This window comes from Bubalus bubalis, chromosome 18, assembly GCF_019923935.1.
Source record: "Bubalus bubalis isolate 160015118507 breed Murrah chromosome 18, NDDB_SH_1, whole genome shotgun sequence".
NCBI lineage: Eukaryota > Metazoa > Chordata > Mammalia > Artiodactyla > Bovidae > Bubalus > Bubalus bubalis.
The window spans coordinates 50373863-50391499 of record NC_059174.1 but is presented as its reverse complement, the minus strand read 5'-3'; the positions used below and the strand labels follow the sequence as shown (position 1 = coordinate 50391499).

The 17637-nt window shown below is 56.4% G+C and overlaps 2 protein-coding genes across 2 annotated transcripts; one reads left to right on the top strand and one right to left on the bottom strand.

Moving 5' to 3' along the window:
• Positions 1-367: 367 nt before the first annotated feature.
• On the top strand, positions 368-5441 carry ZNF526 (zinc finger protein 526). Its single transcript, XM_025269168.3, has 3 exons — positions 368-514; positions 2576-2676; positions 2766-5441. The coding sequence occupies exon 3, from the start codon at positions 2783-2785 to the stop codon at positions 4814-4816; it is 2034 nt and encodes a 677-aa protein (XP_025124953.1). The 5' UTR covers positions 368-514; positions 2576-2676; positions 2766-2782; the 3' UTR covers positions 4817-5441.
• Positions 5442-7512: 2071 nt separating this feature from the next.
• On the bottom strand, positions 7513-16783 carry GSK3A (glycogen synthase kinase 3 alpha). Its single transcript, XM_025269171.2, has 11 exons — positions 16432-16783; positions 14511-14698; positions 13131-13214; positions 12858-12968; positions 11134-11264; positions 10933-11039; positions 9905-10002; positions 9731-9826; positions 9186-9372; positions 8781-8873; positions 7513-8196 (listed from the first exon to the last, which is right to left on the bottom strand). Exons 1-11 carry the CDS (start codon positions 16712-16714, stop codon positions 8123-8125), a joined length of 1452 nt encoding a protein of 483 aa, XP_025124956.1. The 5' UTR covers positions 16715-16783; the 3' UTR covers positions 7513-8122.
• Positions 16784-17637: the final 854 nt, after the last annotated feature.

Sequence of the window (17637 nt, the reverse complement as noted above, 5' to 3'; positions counted from 1 at the left end):
TTGATTTCATCCAACCCCCTCAACAGCCTTTGAGGTAGATTTGATTCAAGCCCATTTTATTCAGGAGTAAAAGTGAGGCCCACAGAGGGGAAATACCCCAAGTGTGTTTGACTCCAAAGTTGTGCTCTCAGACATGTTCGGTCTCTTCAGCTATAAAATTACACTTCTGTTAAGGTCTCTTACCACCCAGTCCACTCCATGGTCCCTTGCTTTCCGGTGATGCCCACTTCTTTCCACTTAACTTTCAGACTTGGCGGTAGAGCTACCCAGGAGAACTGCGCAGGCGCTTCTCCGAGCCCGGAGCCCCGCCCACAGGGCACAGTTGCGTGCGTGGAGAAACTCGCCGAGCCCCGCCTGAGTGTCCACGCGCAGGCGCAAGGGCGCGTGCCCTCCGCTTTCGGCTCTGATTGGCTGCCAGGGGTAAGGGAGCCGCCCAATGGGAGGTGTGAATAGTGAGGGGTCCCGCACGCCTGGAACTGAGGGTCTGTGTCAAGAGCGGCGGGGGCTGCAGGAGGTGAGAGAGACGGGTGAGGGCGCCCCGGGGCGGGCCGGGGAAGAGAACGCTGGGCATACGGAGAGGGCGGAGGGAGAACGAAGGGGACACCGAGGGTCGAGGAGCTTTGGGGCCTGCGCTAGGGCGGGAGCGGCGCGGAGTGGAAAGAGCGCTCCTTCCTCGGTGCCCTGTAGCGTTGACTGAGCGCCTGTGGCGTGCAGGCCCCCCACTGTTTGCAGGGCTCTCAGGCTGCGGCGTTGATAAGTTTGGTCAGAGAAAAGGGTTGTGTCTCAGAAAAGTTGAACTTCCAGACCCCTGGTGGGTTCTTTCTTGAAGGACTTTTGTTGATCCTCTAAATAAACCCATCTTTCTCCTCAGTAGTTCACAATCCAAGATTGGGAAATGGGAAATGTTGACTAGGAAAGTCCACACTTCAGGTCTTTTTACACATTTACTGGGTGCCTTCTGTGTAAAAGCCTTGCACCAGGCGCTGGGCCTCGCTAAAGGGGAATTCTCTTTTGGACCAGAGCTGTAAACAATGAAAAGTTGAACTCTCAGGCCCCTGGTTTCCGGGAAGATCCGTTGTTGAATGGCTTTTGTGTGCCAGGGCCCCGGGCAACTCAAAAATTAGGGAAGGAGTCCAAAAGTTAGCTCTTGGGCTTTTAATGAATCATTTACGCAAGGAGGATTTATTGGACACCAGCTGATAGCAGGGCCCAGTGATGGGCCTTGTTATTGTGGGAATTCACAGTTTAATAGGAGGCCTGGTCTGGTGGGAAAAGTGGAATATGTGCAGAGACCCTTAAATTCTCGGGGCCTCACTTCCTGAAAGGAGCATTATTCATTCAGCAAATATACTTAGTGCCTATTGTGATGAGACCTCTGGGAGCTTAACATTTTTAACTCTGTCCCAAGTTTATGATGTTTGTGATGATGGAGGTGGCACAGGATACCATAAAAACCCCCAAGGAGGGACTTCCCTGGCAATACAGGTTATAACTCTGTGCTTCTAGTGCAGGGGGCACAGGTTCGACCCCTGGTCGGGGGCAGATCCCACATGCTGAAAGGTGCAGAAACTTTTGTGTGCCCACCTGTAAGCTGAACTCTGGCACTAACAGATGAGTTGAAGAAGAAATGGAGATGGTGGGGATTATATTTGGAAAATTACTACTGAGGCGTGCGTGGGGGCAGTCTGAAGGACTCTGAACCCCCATTGTGTGACGGGGCCTGGGTTGGGTTGAGCCTACACCAATAGAGGGAGATAGGGGGCACATAGAGGGAAGTTCAAAAGTTAATATCCCTGCACTTGATCAGTGGTTTTGTTAAAGACAGCAGCCCCTACAGTGAATCACATCTGCCTTGCCAGCCTTCTCAGTCTGATGAGTTTATCTCAAGTTCATGATATTTGCTATGATGGAGGTGGCACAGAATACTATAAGAACCCCAAGGAGGGACTTCCCTGGTGGTGCAGTAGTTATAAGTGCAGGGGGCACAGGTTCAACCCCTGGTTAGGGCAGATCCCACATGCTGAGAGATGCAGCCAAAAAAAAAAAAAAAAGAACCCCAAGGAGGAGTGAGTGGCCACCGCCCTGTGGATATAGATATGTTATTTAAAAAGACTTCACAAAAGGAAATTCTGGGAGGGAGTTTGTTAGACAAGAAGAGAAAACTTTCTTGCCAGAAAGAATAGCAGCATCAAAGACTTAGAATAGGAAAACATTTCTGGAGAATTACAAGTAATGATTCTATCTAACCTTGATCAAGTACCAGGGACTTTGTGGTCATTACTACTTTTAGCCCATTTCACAGGTGAGAAGACAGTCTCAGAGAGACAAAGTAAGTGGTGGAGCTCAGATTCAAGCCGAGGGCAGTGTGGTTCCAGAGCCTGTGCTCTTAAACTTTGCTGCATCCCTTTGTGTACACATAGACGGAGGAAAGATGCTGCGCAGAGAGGACATGCACAGGCAAAAGCCAGCAGGCCCCCAAAGATACATTATGTTCTTGGAAAGGGTGTGACCAGCCCTCTGGGTAAGGAGGGTGGCATCAGAGGCCAGACTGAGGAGGGCTGTCTCCCTCTTGCAGATGCCTGGGCGCCATGGGGTGCAGTTCAACTACAGAGTCATGGGCTCACTGAAGAGTGAGGTATAAACATTGGATCCAGACTTGCTGATTGATAGAGACTGGTGAGTGATGACGTGGGCAAGGGAACCCCTGAGACATCCCCCCTCCCCTGAGTTCCTGGTGTCTCATTAGGCCCCCCTCCTTTCTCCAGGCACCACCTTCCGCGCAATGGCAGAGGTGGTGGCTGAAGTGGCTGAGGTAGCTGAGATGCCGACACAAATGTCGCCAAGGGTAATGGAGATGTCAGCACCGATATTAGGGGAGAAGATGGAGCTGTCAACGGAGCTGACTGAGATGACACCTGGGGAGGCTGTTGCCTCCTCCCTCTTCTTCCAGTTCATGTGCTCTGAATGTGGCAACCTCTACAACACGCTGGAAGAAGTCCTCTCACACCAGGAGCAGCACGTGCCCACTGTCACAGAGGAGGAGGCACTGACCACCCAGGACACTGGCCTGGAGCCGGAGCTGGTGCCAGGCACTGAGGAAGGGCCTTTCCAGTGCGGCGAGTGCAGCCAGCTCATCCTCTCCCCCAGGGAGCTCCTTGCTCACCAAGATGCCCACCTGCGGGAGTCTGCAAGCCAGATCCAGTACCAGTGTGGAGACTGCCAGGAGCTGTTTCCCTCACCTGAGCTGTGGGTGGCTCACCGCAAGGCCCAGCACCTTTCCACTGCAGCAGCTAAACCTCCGGTGCTGCCGCCTCTGCCTCCCGTCACACCACCACCTCCACCCCCTGCTCCACCTGAAGTCAAGATGGAGCCCTACGAGTGCCCCGAGTGTTCTACCCTCTGTACCACCCCCGAGGAGTTCTTGGAGCATCAAGGCACCCACTTTGACTCCCTAGAGAAAGAAGAGCACAATGGGTTAGAAGAGGAGGAGGAAGATGATGAAGACGACAATGAAGAGACAGAGGAAGAGGAAGAGGCAGCAGCTGACGTTGGTGACGATGCAAAGGGAGGTGACAAGTCTCCAGCTGGCCAGGCCCAGGGCAGTGGGGATGGTCCCCCACACTGTACCTCAGCAGGGGCACGCCGGCGACACCGGCGGGCATCCCACAGCCCAGCCTCAGCAGCTCACCCCTTCTACTGCAGCCAGTGCCAGCGCAGCTTCAGCTCTGCAAACCGGCTTCTGGCTCATGGGCGGGCGCACGTGGGTGGCACCCATGAGTGTACGACCTGCTCCAAGGTCTTCAAGAAAGCAGCCTCCCTGGAGCAGCACCTGCGGCTGCACCGCGGCGAAGCCCGCTACCTCTGTGTGGACTGCGGCCGTGGCTTCGGCACGGAGCTCACTTTGGTGGCCCATCGGCGGGCCCATACTGCCAACCCGCTGCATCGCTGCCGCTGTGGCAAAACATTCAGCAACATGACCAAGTTTCTCTACCACCGGCGCACGCACGCAGGCAAGAGTGGGGCACCCCCCTCAGCAGCACCACCCACGGTAGCATCTGTAGTGGCCTCCCTGGCTCCAGCCGAGCCCACACCTCCCCCCCCAGCCCCTCCCACCCCGCCTGCCCAGCTGCCTTGCCCTCAGTGCCCCAAGTCCTTTGCCTCAGCCTCCCGGCTCTCCCGGCACCGGCGCGCCGTCCACGGGCCCCCTGAGCGGCGGCACCGTTGCGGCGTCTGTGGCAAGGGCTTCAAGAAGCTGGTCCACGTGCGCAACCATCTCCGGACACACACGGGCGAGAGGCCCTTCCAGTGCCATGCCTGTGGCAAGACTTTCGCTTCTCTGGCCAACCTCAGCCGCCACCAGCTGACCCATACAGGCGTGCGTCCCTACCAGTGCCTGGACTGTGGCAAGCGCTTCACACAGAGCTCTAACCTGCAGCAGCACCGGAGACTGCACCTGCGGCCAGTGGCGTTTGCCCGCGCGCCTCGCCTTCCCATCACTGGACTCTACAACAAGAGCCCCTACTACTGCGGGACCTGTGGCCGCTGGTTCCGTGCCATGGCGGGCCTGCGACTGCATCAGCGGGTCCACGCCCAGGCACGGACCCTGACGCTGCAGCCTCCCCGGTCGCCCCCTCCTGCTCCGCCCCCACCCCCCGAGCCTCAGCAGACAATCATGTGCACCGAGCTCGGGGAGACCATTGCCATCATTGAGACGTCCCAGCCACTGGCCCTTGCAGACACGCTGCAGTTGTGCCAGGCAGCCCTGGGGGCCTCTGAAGCAAGCGGGTTGTTGCAGTTGGACACAGCCTTCATGTGACACAGTTAAAGAGCAACAATAAAAAAATTTGGTTGCAAAACAAGTATGGGCACCTCTGGGGAGAAGGGGACCACCTCCTGACAAGCCACTTTGGTGCCCACTGGGTGCCAGCATCCATCCTGGCCTCTTCCCTACTGACTCTTCAGAACGGCCCCACCAGGTGTCACCTTTCTCTGCCTGAGGGGACACTGAAGCTCTGAGACACCATACAATGTGTCCTAAGCCACCCCACTGCGTTGCAAAGTGGGGTTCTCCAAGACTCTCTGCTCCGCGTCACCCTGGTGCCTAGGAACGTCAGGTAACCTTTCCTGAGCCCCGACCATGTGCCAGGTCTCTGCTGGGCACTGTCACATTCTTCTTCAGGTCCTCTGCTTGTTCTCCACCGCCTGCCCCTACCCTTGCCTTCCCTGGACTCTGGGATCCCTGCATTTGGCTCTGCCTGGTGGAAGAAGGTACTTGACTTCTCTGGGCTTCTTTCATCTCACTTCCACCTGAAAGATGGGTGTTCAGCTGCAGATGGGTGATACTGGAGACGCAGGCATGAGTCAAGACAGGGGCTGTGCCCCAAGAGCCATACACAGGGGTTGGAGGAACACACCCAAGTACAGATGGCCTTGTTCCCTGAGTGTCTTGTTGATTTATTGAGCCTGGGTGTCGTAAGGTCACCCTCTGTGTGCTGGGGCCCAAAGACGAGTCAGGCGTCTGCGGTGCCTGAGGCGGGGCAGGCACACTTCAGCCCCAGGGTCCCCAGGGCGGCAGTGGGGAGGTGTAGGGACAGTAGGATCCCGGAGCAGGAAACAAACCTCCATGGTAGATCAGGGGTCAGAGACTTCTAGGGGAGGTAATCCTTGAAAAGGCAAACATTTGCTTGTAGAAGAGGAAGGAAATACTACAGGCAGACACCACCGCGAGGCGTTGAGTTCTCGGTGCACTCAGAGGTTGTCCAGTTACTGACGACAGTGACAGCAGGCGTCCGGCTGCCCAGCCGCGGCAGGCGCTGCAGTTAGCACTGGGCGCGCATGTGGTCCCAGCAGGCCTGCGAGGCCGTCTCAGTGTTATCCCAAGGAAACAGGGACAGACTCATCCAAGGTCTCAGAGCTGGGCAGAGGCGTCAGCCGGGATTTGAATCCAGGTGGTGCTTTCAGCCACATCTGTAACCAGTGCTGTTGAGTGACCGTGACCTGAAACCAGTACAGGGGGCAGCGGCTCAGAGGAGTCAGTGTAACTGCAGGGAAAGTGACTGGACTTAAGGGGCTGCGAAAGATAAAAAGGTCTTGGGAACAGAAAGGCATCCCCAACGTTTTCTGAGGTTATGTGGGGCTGATAGTGCTCTGCTCTCCAGATGAAAGCAGATCACTTGGGGCAGGCTCAATGGGGCAGGCTCCTCTCGGGCCTCTAGACCGAGGTGCTCGGACAGGTGCGGCAGGACAGGCTGTGGCTGAGGTGTCCAGGAGGGAGGCCGGGCGAAGGAGGGGTGATGAGGTGGGGGTCAGGGGAAGTCTAGACCTGGGAAGGCCTTGAAAACCAGCCTCAGAAGTTAGGGAAGTGCAGTGGGTGGGATGGGGTAAGGGTTCTCTGTGGGGTTAGGGCTCTTTGGCATCCATCAGGGTGGGGCAAGGAGGAAGCTGAAGATGGGCTGGGAAGGAGAGAATGGGGCCAGAACTGGACAGAGGCCAGGGAGGTGGGCGGAGGGTGTAGGGACACCCTTGGGAACCTCATGGCCCACTGGTGTGAGCAGCAGGCAGGGGCCCCCAGGAACCCAAGTTCAGCCCCTTGTCCAGACCCTTCCTTCCCTCATCCAGTCCACCTGCTCTTGGTGTTCATCCTGCGAACAAGGTGACAGCTGATGGTGCTGAGCAGGGAGGGGCAGGGTTTGCTCTGGGCCGTCAGTATACAGATGCCCCTGGTGCTCACCTCACGTGATAGCAGAGCGCAGATACCACAGGAACAGTCCCTGAACACCCTCAGGGGTGTGTTCGGAACTCTCCCATTTCACAAATGGAGTCCAGTACTGGATAGTTCAGTTGCTCCTCTCTAGGGCCTCTTGCCTTCGCTACCATTGGCACCATGTGGAGGAGATGCCATTTCGCTCTGCCACAGCCCCACCATCTGGCCCCAGCATGTTTACAAAGCAAGGAGAAAAATCAGGCCCTCTGCAACAACCTTCCCAAAGGTGTCACTTCCCACCATCCCTAGAGGTGGGCACAGTAGGGTCCTGTTTAAGACAGCAATGAAGGCTTGGGGCTCTCTGCTAGGGTTTGGAAACGGCTCCTCTGCCCCCATCCATGGCCACCAAGAGTCTGTATCAAGGTTGTTTTGGCCCAAGTGACCCCCCCCATCATCCTGTGTCCCCCTTAAGCGGCAGGTAGCTCAGGCTATGATATAGGGAGCCCTTGATTCAAACTTTGACTCTGCCACTTACATTCTGTGGCCCTGACTTATCTGATCGCCAGCTCTTTCACCAGTCACCTGGGAATGACGGTGCTTCCCTCCCTAAGTAGAAGCAGATGATGTGTGCTGCGGTGGATAAGCCAGACGCGGCTCACCACGTGCACAGAGCTGAGGCACAGGAGGCCTGGGCCAGCCTGGGTTCACTGCACCCTGCTCCCCTGCCTGAGACGCAGCCCACTCTGTCCCAGTCCCCCCCCCCCAAGCCCCTCCCTCACCTCTGTGAAAACAGGTGTCTAGACAGGAAGCAGGTTTTCATGCCAATAATTTATTGAACGGAGGTCTGTACACAGGCAAACCTTACTGTGAAAACTAAGACATCAGGAGCTCCCCCACTGCCCCTGCCCTCCAGGGCGGGGAGAGGAGGGAGGAGGCCTTAGGGGCAGAGGACAGGAGCAGGGACACAGCTGTAGGAGGGGAAGGGGCCAGGTTGGACGGTGCGAATCGACATTTTCTTTAAGAAAAAAATTATAACAATCTATTTACACCCGGGGGAAAGGGAAGGGAAGAGGAGGAGAGGGGCTGGTCTGGTTCTATTTACAAGGGACACAGTGGGGGAGGGGGTTGGAGGAGGTGGAGACCTGGGGGGAGGGTGGGGGGCTGAGGGGGTGGAAGGTCCTCATGCCCCCCATCCCCTGTCCTTCCTTCTCTTCCCTCCCCACAACCAGTTAAAATCCTCTTAAAAAGCCTACCACAGGGGTGAGGCTGGTGAGGGAGGGACTAGGGGGGTGGGGTGGGGACTCGTTTACCTCTGCCCTCTAGTCTAGGGGCCCAGTCAGGGCAGGAGCTTGGTGGGCTATGGCCCCCCTTCCCAGCCCCACACAGGGCTCCCAGATGGAAGGGTAGTTGGTGGCGCCCTCAGGAAGAGTTGGTGAGGGTGGTTGTGTTATCGGTTGACTGCCAGTCCGAGCTGGTCTGAGCCTCACTTAAAGCTGAGGGGGGAAGAAGCAGATGGTTAACCTGGGCCTGTTGGCCCCCCACCCCCACCCCGCCACCCCAAGGCAGGAAGCTGGTGTGAGATGCTACATTAGAAACCGAAAGCTGTCACTTTAGGTCGAGGGTTTCAAACTCAGACGCCAAAGGGCCAGGTTGGTCACTAAGTGACTCACAAGGGAGCGAAGCCCCTCTAGCGCAGGGGGCAGCCGGACCTCAGCTCCAGCTGGCAGGACCGCCCTGAGCAGAGGCAGGCCCACTGCTGCCCAGTCTGATTTTCTTCCCCAAGAGAAACAGGAAATCTGGATTTGCACATAAAATAGCTCTCATTTTCAAATGGGAGGAACAAATTTAACTATTTGTTTGTGCAGGCCAGATGTATGTCTTTCGTTTTCCAGTTTGCATCTGAACACAAAATACAGGCAATAATGCCTTACAAAGGTGCCCATTCACATGGGAAACATGGCTTTCTGTCAACAATTTCTGCATATCTGCAGTAAACTCAGGGGCTGTGAGAACAAACCCTCCCCCCCATACACTGAGAAATGCAGCTTTATTGCACAGGAGATGGCCCCCAACTTACCTTGTGAGGATGGGGTGAGGGAGGCAGTGCCCGCCGGGGACCTCAAGTGAGGAGGGATGAGGATGGCATTGAGAGATGGTTGGATGGTGAGTTCTAGAGACAGGAATGGACATGTCTAGTCAGGGGACAGGGCACCTGGCGACCCAGTCCTGGTTAGAAAGGGGCACCAGATAAAGACAGGTGTAGCCACTGAACACTTTAAATAAAACCGGAAGGAGCCTAACACGGGAGATCGCAGAGTGCAGATGAGGTGGGTTGGGGTCTCCCTGCATCAGGGGTGTATTTCCTGAGCCCCAGGACTGCCTTGCAGCCCACACTCAGCTCTCTACTCCGGTCTTCCACACCAAGCTCTTTGCCGTCTCTGGCTGCCCCTCCAGCACCCCAGATCCCAGGCTGAGCTCTCACCACCAGGACTGAAATTGAAGAGCGGGGGGAGCGGGCGGTTGTTGGGGAGCTGGGTTCCAGGACATCGCAGTTCATCGAAGAAGCTATGGGCGCAGGCTTCCAGCGGCGAGAGCCTCGAGGAGGGGGTGTACTCCAGCAGGCTGGAGCAGAGCGCGATGGCCTCGGGCGGCGTTCGTGATTTGAACACCTGGGGGTGCAGAGGAGATGGCTGAGGCCCTGGGTACTGGTGTGCTCCTGCTTGCCCCCACAACCCCGCTTTCCAGATGAGGAAAATGACACGCAGCCTCTTGAGGGGAGGTGAGTTTGTATCAGATGAGCAACCTGCTCGGGTCCCATGACTGTTTGGGCCCTGCTGTGCTGTGAGCCCGTTTCCCCATCAGAAAGCAGGCCTCTGGGATTTACTGGGGGTCCTCAGCTTTAAACTTTGCCATGTGATCAAAGTTAACTGACCCACTATTGAGCCATGACTATAACCAGGTCCCCAGACCAGTTGGCCTCTGGTGGGGACCTCAGCCACGCTGCCTGAACCCCGAGCCCTCCCCCACCTTTGTCCAGGGGTGAGCTTTAATCTGGGGGAACTTGAACTCCGTGTAGTTGGGGTTCATCTCGCGAATCTGTTCCCGGCTCGGTGTTCCCAGCACCTGTAGGGAAAGGAAGGGGTCTGAGCCAAGGTCCTTGGCCCTGAGCCCAGTCCCTGCCCGCCCTGGCCCTGCCCTCACCTTGATGATCTCCACCAGCTGGTCCACCCCACTGTCCCCTGGGAAGATGGGCTGGCCCAAGAGGAGCTCAGCCAGTACGCAGCCAGCCGACCACACATCTGAAGAGGAACGGGGGAGGGTCAGAGCTACCATGCCCATCCCCGGGCAAGCATTTCTGTCCTTCATGATCACCCTGAGAAATGCCAAGAGCCCCATTTTCTTGGCTCAGAGAGAAAGGGCCTTGCACAAGGTCACACAGCATAGGAACACAGGAGCCTGACTCTGAACCTCCAAGTCTGCCTGACTACGCCGTACTCTCCAATCTAGAGGCTTCCATCGCCTCTCTCCACTCTGATCCCAGTAAGCCTTTTCTCTACAGCCTCAGAAGACGCATCAACAGGCCCAGAACAGACACCTATGTTCTCCGGGCCTCAGGGAGGCCTGGAGGGAAAGCATTAAATGAGCTGCCTTACTCACTTCTGGCCTCTCTCTTGCTCTTGGAAATAGCCGTGGCCTGGTTAGTCACCCTTTCCAGTCCTGTACCTTGACCCCCACAGCACAAGTTCACACCTAGGGACCATGATGTTTCCTCGCAAAGCTGATGAACTTTCTCTTCCGAACACTTTCACACCCTCTCCTCATGCCTGGAAGTTGGCACTCTCACCCCCAGCAACAGGGAAGGACATCGAGGCCCTGTGAACAGGTCACACCCTCATGGTGGCAAGGCCTTTCACCTCCCGATTCCCCCAAGGTCACTGTCAGCCCCTCCTGCTGACTGAGGAGAAAGGACTTCCTGGGAGGTTCCAGGGCTCTATGGACTCTGGAGTCAGGTCTGCTTTCAAAGCCCAGCCCTGCCCAGTCCCACCTGACTGTGGGCAGGTGACCTCACCACTCTAAGCTTTAGACTAAAATACACCTATGACAGCGTCACCTTCCTGAATTTGTGAGGACCGGCTAAAGGAACAGGTGTTAACGCTTTATCATCGAGCCTGGCAGACACACAGAAGGACCTCAAAAACTGCCACAACTGCTACCCCCCCAAGTCTGACCGATGGATGAGGTGTAATCGGTGGCTCCGAAGATCAGCTCTGGGGCCCGGTAGTAGCGAGAACAGATGTAGGAGACATTGGGCTCCCCGCGGACCAACTGTTTTGCACTGTGGGAAGATATGGGCAGGAGTCAACACGGGCCAAGGGTCGGGATCCCTCCTCGCCCCTTCAGCCACCCAGCCCACCCCAGGTGAGGCCCACCTGCCAAAATCGCAGAGCTTGAGGACAGCAGTGTCGGGGTCCACCAGCAGGTTCTGGGGCTTGATGTCGCGGTGACACACACCCTGGGAGTGGATGTAGGCCAAGCTCCGGAAGAGCTGGTACATGTACACCTGGGGTGGGCAGGGGACAGCAGAACTCCAGCCCAGTTCTCCCCGCAGAGCACACCCCTGCTCCACCATCTCGGCCTGCAGAGCCCTTCCAGGCCCACTCTCCCTGTCTTGAAAACACTTCCGCTGCCCCTTGGTTCTCAAGCTTTGGTGAGCACCAGAATCACGTGGAGGCCGTGTTAAAACAAGGACTGCAGGGCCCACTCCCAGAGGTTCTGATTCGGTACATCAGGATGAGGCTCTGCAACCAGCCCCCTAGTGCTGGTGCCGGTCCACACTTTGGAAACCACTGCTTCAAACACACACTTCGGCAGAAGCCTGATGGACAAGACAGATACATCAGGAAGGCCTTGTTTTAAAGCAGGCTGGGGAGCCTCACCAAGAAAACCACTGGCTGTAGGAAGGGCTCAGCCTCCACACAGCAGTCAAAACCACCCTCACGCCAGCCCCTCTCCACCTGGATTTTTCTGCTATTCTCTTTCCTAGTGACTAGGATGTTAAGTGCCAAGAGCAGGGATCTCTGTGTTTCCATCGCTGCTGCAGCCCCAGGGCTTCGTCCATAGCCCAGCATGTGTAACTGCTCAGGCCTGCCTCCTGGGCAGCACCTCCTCTGTTCCCAGTGCCTGTGGCCAGAGATGCCACCTTCTTGCCCTGTGCCCAGTCTCCTCCCAGAAGCCTTCCTCAATCCTTCTCACTCCCAAAGGAGGCAGGGCCAGGGGCCTCCTGTTTGCAGAATCCCTGTGCTGCTTCAGGGTCGGCCATTGTTGGCAGTTTTAGAGTTCTCTGTGATGATGCCTGTCTACCCTGCTAAACTGAGAGCTCTTCAGAAGCAGTCTGCGTCTCAGCGGGACCTCTACAGCTGCTCAGTGCTGGGTCTGGGACAGTCCACAAACCAGACCACCACCACCCGCCCCCCTAGAAGGTGCGGTCCCACAGCACCACCCTAGGTCTGGGATGCTTAAAGCCAGGGGAAGGAAAAATGGCCCATGCAACCTCCGCAAACGTGAGCCCACCCTCCTCCCGCCATGCAGCTGGCTGCTCGGGTCCTGTTCTCCACAGCATCGCGAAGCCTGCCCACTCACTCAGTCACTCACTCAAATACGTCCTTAGGGACAGTAACACACAGGGCACAGCACCAGGAGAATGAGCCTCCGCAGGCCATGAATGAAGATGCCTGAGTCCCTGGCTCCATGGACGCTAAGTTTCCTCCAACCCTGCCTCCTTCCCATCCCCCTCTGCCAGGGCTCCACAGGCCAGGACTCTGACCTCACTGTGCCTCTGCATTCTAAGTCCCCACCTCGATTCTGAGCTGACCGCTGACCGCAGCAACACCACTTGGTGCTGGTGGGCTCCTGGTGTGGACCCGAGCCAGTAATGTGCAGCCTCCCCAGCCCTGGTCAGCCTGCCTCCCTGATTGCATCAGGCCTCGGCTTGGGCTGCGCTGCCTTTGGGGAGCTCCATCTCTGGGGATGTAGGGACAAGGGCAAGGCACGTGAGGCCTCTAGAGACCAATGTAAATTTGGAAATGATGGGAGAGTCTGTCTGGAGCACCTGACTTGGTGGGCCAGGACCCCCGCAGCCCGCCAGCCTGCCTACCTTGACATAGATGATAGGGATGCTCAACTTGGCCTTGGTAAAATGGCGGGCCACCCGGTACACTGTTTCGGGCACATATTCCAGCACCAGGTTTAGGTAAAGCTCGTCTTTCTGCAGAGAGCAAAGGAGAGGTGTGAGGCGTCATGAGAAATGAGCAAGGAAGAGGGGGAGGAAGGTGTGTGGGGAATAACGGGGGAAGGGACGCGCAGCCACGAGAAGGCAGCAGACGGGTGGAGCCCACGCAGAGGAGGAATCCCCACACCCAGGTCTCACCTTCTCCCCACTGGAGTAGAAAAAGTATCTCAGCCTCACGATATTGCAGTGGTCCAGCTTACGCATAATCTGCAGCTCTCGGTTCTTGGGGGGCAAGGGAAGAGAGCCTCAGAAGACAAGCCACTCTCCCTGCCTCCCCTCCTGAGCACCCCTCGCCACAGCTCTACTCCAATTCCTGCCAGCAGGGCCAAGCAGCCACTTCACGCGTTAGCTCCAAGGCCCCATATGAAGCAGCCCCTAATTCCTCACCCCTAGCTCCCCTCACAACTAAACTCAGACCACTTACATGTGCTTCCTGCAGCCTATTTCTTAACAATGTTTGATTTTTTGCTCAGATTTACAAAGCAAATGACTTCACATGTAAATCTAAGTTTTTCAGCTTCTCTTGAAAATCACATGATGTGGCCACATGAGGCCCACCTCCCTGCCTGGCACAAGCAACACTAGACAGGGAGAGGTCATCCAGATGCCCCTAGTCCCCACGCCGCTCCACTGCTTTCACGGGAGGCATCTGGGCGCTTGGATCCTGAGTCCTGGACTCCAGGCTTCTCATCCTCACCTTCCCAGTAGAGATCCAGCCTCAACCTCTTCCCAGACCTATCTTAGCACTCTTCCCTCTCCTCTCTTCCCGGCTGGGGCCTCAGAGGCCCCTATCCTCAGATTCCTCTCACTTTCGGGACTCACCTATAATCAAATTCTGACCAGCGCCCTGGAGGAAGACCTGCCCCTGAAGTCCTTACTGCCCGAGACCTAAACTCTGACCTGGTTTCTTCAGCCCAGGCTCAGTTTCTCCTACGTCCCGACTATACAGGATCCAAAGGGCCTCTACCAGTTCACAGGGCACTATATATGAATGAGGTAAAGGACCCCTTCCTCAGGGGTGACCGGGCCCCACACCCAGGCATCTATAGCACGGGCAGGATTTCTCCCAGCAAGTGCCAGACCCTGGGGGCAGAGCCTGACCTTCGCAGACAGAATCATCAGCCCCACCAGCTTCCTTTCTCTTCTGGGTAGCAGAGTAACTCAGTGGTTAAGGTGAAGTGCTTGGGAATCAGATTCTAGACTTGACCTTGTGCAATTCTCTTATCTGAGTCTGTTTCCAGCTTCTGCTTACTTAGAATGGGAGTAACCAACAGTACCTACCCTCAGAGAATCTTTGCATTAAGTTAAACTCGCCTACAAAAGCACTTATGAAGAACAAGAGCCCAATAAAAGTCAGCTCTGGGTTCTCCTGGAATGCACATCCCCACACAGCTCCCTCTCTTCTCCTCTGGCCCATGCTCAGACCCCCTGTACAAACCCAAGTCCAGCACTCTTGCTGGAGTTCCCCCACCAGTCATGTGCAGTCAAACCTCCTGATCCCCGTTCCCCGCAAGCTACCTTGAACCTCTTGTCCTGGAGAACCTTCTTGATGGCCACCAATTCCCTGGTGTCTGCCAGCCGTGCCTGGTACACGACCCCAAATGAGCCACTTCCAATCACTTTGATGTCTGTGTAAGCCACCTCCTGGGAGCGCTCCGGGCCTTGGCCTAGAGTGGCTACCACTGTGGTCACCTTCCCACTGTCACCTGGGGAGCAAAGGGAACACACAATCTACTGACCTTTCCCCTCGGGCCACCACCCCATCCTGGGGCTGTGAGAGGGCAGAGAGTCTCTACAGGAAGCTCATGGGGCGGGGGACGGTCTTTGTCCCTCCCCCATCTTCAAAGGTGGCTCCTAGATGCTGCCTTTTCCCCTCTTCCCTTCAGGAAACCCCAAATCCTGACTCCTCCATAGGGGAGAATACTGACACATAAAACCTCTTGCTGTACCAGGGTTGGTAACCTCGAATTTCCACTTCTGGTGAGCAGCAAATTATTGGTCCCTCCTGATGTGAGAAGGCACCACCACTCCCAGATGTTGAATCCATCCATGAAGAGAGCTAACTGCCTTCTGCTCCCTCCTTACTAGGGAGAGCCTGACCTAACCTCTTCCGCTTGAGAGCAGGAATCCTGAGGTACTTCTATGTCAGTAAAGCCCTAACCTTTCCCACAGCTTGGGGGACAGTGATCTCTAAGTCCTCCCTAAGTTCACCACTGGTTTCTGGTGACAGAAAAGAATGACTCCTCCTGTAGGGAGTGCCAGTGCCCTAACTCTCACTTTTGAGACAATTAGCTCTTACCCAAATACTCTGGGGCTAGAAAAAGGCACTGGCCTGACCTTACTCGTGAGGTTCGGAGCCCCAGACCCCATCCTGTATGTAACTGGTCCCTAATGGATGAACACTTAATAGTGAGAATGGTGAACCTGATCTCTATCATCAAGGGTTTATCCTGGCCTCAGTCCTTTAAAGGAAATTCCCAAAGCATTCTGTGAATGGCAGCAAAAGTTGGCATTCTTGGAGGACAGGGATCCCTCTTCTTGGGGTAACTGGTGAAAGGTTCCCCAAAGAAAATAAGTCAGTGATGAATCAGAGCCATTCAGAGGGGCGAGGGAGGGAGAGGATCCTATATAGCTATTTATCCACTGTCAATGACATCATACATCAGAATAATGAAATGGGTATAACTTCACATCCTTATTCTAGGGGAGGGACTGGTAACGGCCCCTGCCCCCATTCCGTTTTCTGTGAAAAGAAACCCTTCAAGAAAGACATCTTTTCTTGAATATTAGTGACTATGAACTTGGTCTGAAAGGTATGCTGACTTCCAATCTGTCCTCAAAAAGGAGCAATCATTAATTTCCACCATTGGGTGTACAATTCTACATATTATGGACAGATAGTGTTTTAAAAGGGAAGATGACTGGGTATCAGATTTGGAAAGCCCTGGCCCTGTTCTGTTCTCTGGGGCCACAGCAAGCCCAAATCCCTTTTTCTAAGTGATACTCACTCCAAATTCCCATGCTCTAAAGGGGAGCAATTCAGATCCCTTCTCTGGGTGGTGGTGATCTTATTCGTGTTCTCTTGAAAAACAATAACCCTTGAGCCCCATTTGCAAGCGACAATGACCCCTGATCCGTTCTCGAATGGATGGCAACATCAGACTCCTGTTTTTAAGGCTCACGGACCCAAGACTTCGGGACTGGAAGAACAGGAACCTGTGACTCTGTCTTTTGGAGGATTACTAATTCTAATTCTAAACTCCAAGTGATGGTAACCCCCCCCGAATCCCTCTCTCCGGGAGGGGGTAGATCTCAGATCCCAGTTTGGGAAGGCACAGTGACCTCGAGCTCCTCCCTGAGCATAAAGAAGAACCTGATCGACGTCTGAGTGGCTTCAGGGATCCGATCTCCACCCGCCACGGGCGCCGCTAGTACTCACGGCCCAGCTTCACTCCGGGCGGCGGGAAGCTGGTGCCCGCGCCGGGGCCGCCGCTGCCTCCTCCGCCGCTGCCGCCGGGGCCACCCCCGGAGCTTGAGGCCCCCACGCCCCCGCCCATGGCTCCGACTGACGTCTTCCCGCCGCCGCTGCCGCCTGGGCCAGAGGCCGAACCCCCCGGGCCGCCGCCGCCGCCGCCTCCTCCGCCGCCTGGCTCCGCGAACGAGCTGGTCCGCGCCCGGCCCGAGCCCCCAGGGCCGCCCCCCGAAGGCGCGCCACCGCTCATGGCGCCGAGCGCAGGCCCAGGCCGCGGGGCTCGGGCTGCCCGGGCTGCCCCCGCCGCTGCCGCCGCCGCCGCCTCCCCCGGGCTCCGGCCTCTTCCAGGCCGCGCCGCTCGGGCTCCGGCTCCGGCCCAGCGCCCGCCGCGGGGCACGCTGGGAGATGCAGTCCGCCGGCCCTACGCGACGCCGTCGCCGCTCAAGGCCCTCACAGAGAGCCGCGTGGCACGCCGGGAAATGGAGTCCACAAAGACCTCAGGGCTGCGGCGATGATAAGTCGCGCTGCACCTCGGGAAAGAGAGTCCCGGGCAATAAGTTGGACAACTGCCCAAAACGGACTCTGAAGCACTTTCTGAAGCAGAGTCAGAGTCGCACACTCACTCCATTGCGGCAATCGCGCGTCCCTAGGAGTGCCTCAGAAATGTAGTCTCAGGCAACTCTTATCAGTGAGCTGTATAGGCCCGATGCACTCCGGGAAACGAAGTCCAATCGCTCACTTAATTTATTGGTTGTAGGCCGACTGGCGCCAAGTGCACTCTGGGAAATTGAGTCGGAGCCGGTGGACCCGCCGCTATCGGGCTGTGAGGCAAGCCGGGAAATGTAGTCGTCGCCACGCCCTCACCGCATTGCAGGTATAAAGCTACTTCCAAAGCACGCCGGGAAATGGAGTCCCATGTGATTCCTAAGCCCCAAGTGGATTTTGCAGTTCCGGAGACAGGCTAGGAAATGGAGAGGCAGGGCATTCCTCCACCCTCGTTTGCTAGGCCGCAATCCCTGCTGGGAAATGTAGTCAACACCGAGGCTTCAGGGTAGTTGCTACAGCGAGCCTTGTGTCTTCTGGGAAATGGAGTTCAAGGCGGCCTTACCATTGACTGAGGGGGCGGGGTCTACCGTAATCCTGAAGCATGCTGGGGAATAGTCCAGACCGGAT

Bases quoted from the DNA above. Each gene is read 5' to 3' on its own strand.
- GSK3A (XM_025269171.2), bottom strand. From the start codon at position 16,714: ATGAGCGGTGGCGCGCCTTCGGGGGGCGGCCCTGGGGGCTCGGGCCGG. The intron at 13,215-14,510 runs GTAGCTTGCGGG...TTGCCCCCCAAG, and splicing joins TCCAGGACAAGAGGTTCAAG to AACCGAGAGCTGCAGATTAT. The intron at 8,197-8,780 runs GTAAGTTGGGGG...TTCCCCCCTCAG, and splicing joins CCTCACCCCATCCTCACAAG to CTTTAAGTGAGGCTCAGACC.
- ZNF526 (XM_025269168.3), top strand. From the start codon at position 2,783: ATGGCAGAGGTGGTGGCTGAAGTGGCTGAGGTAGCTGAGATGCCGACA.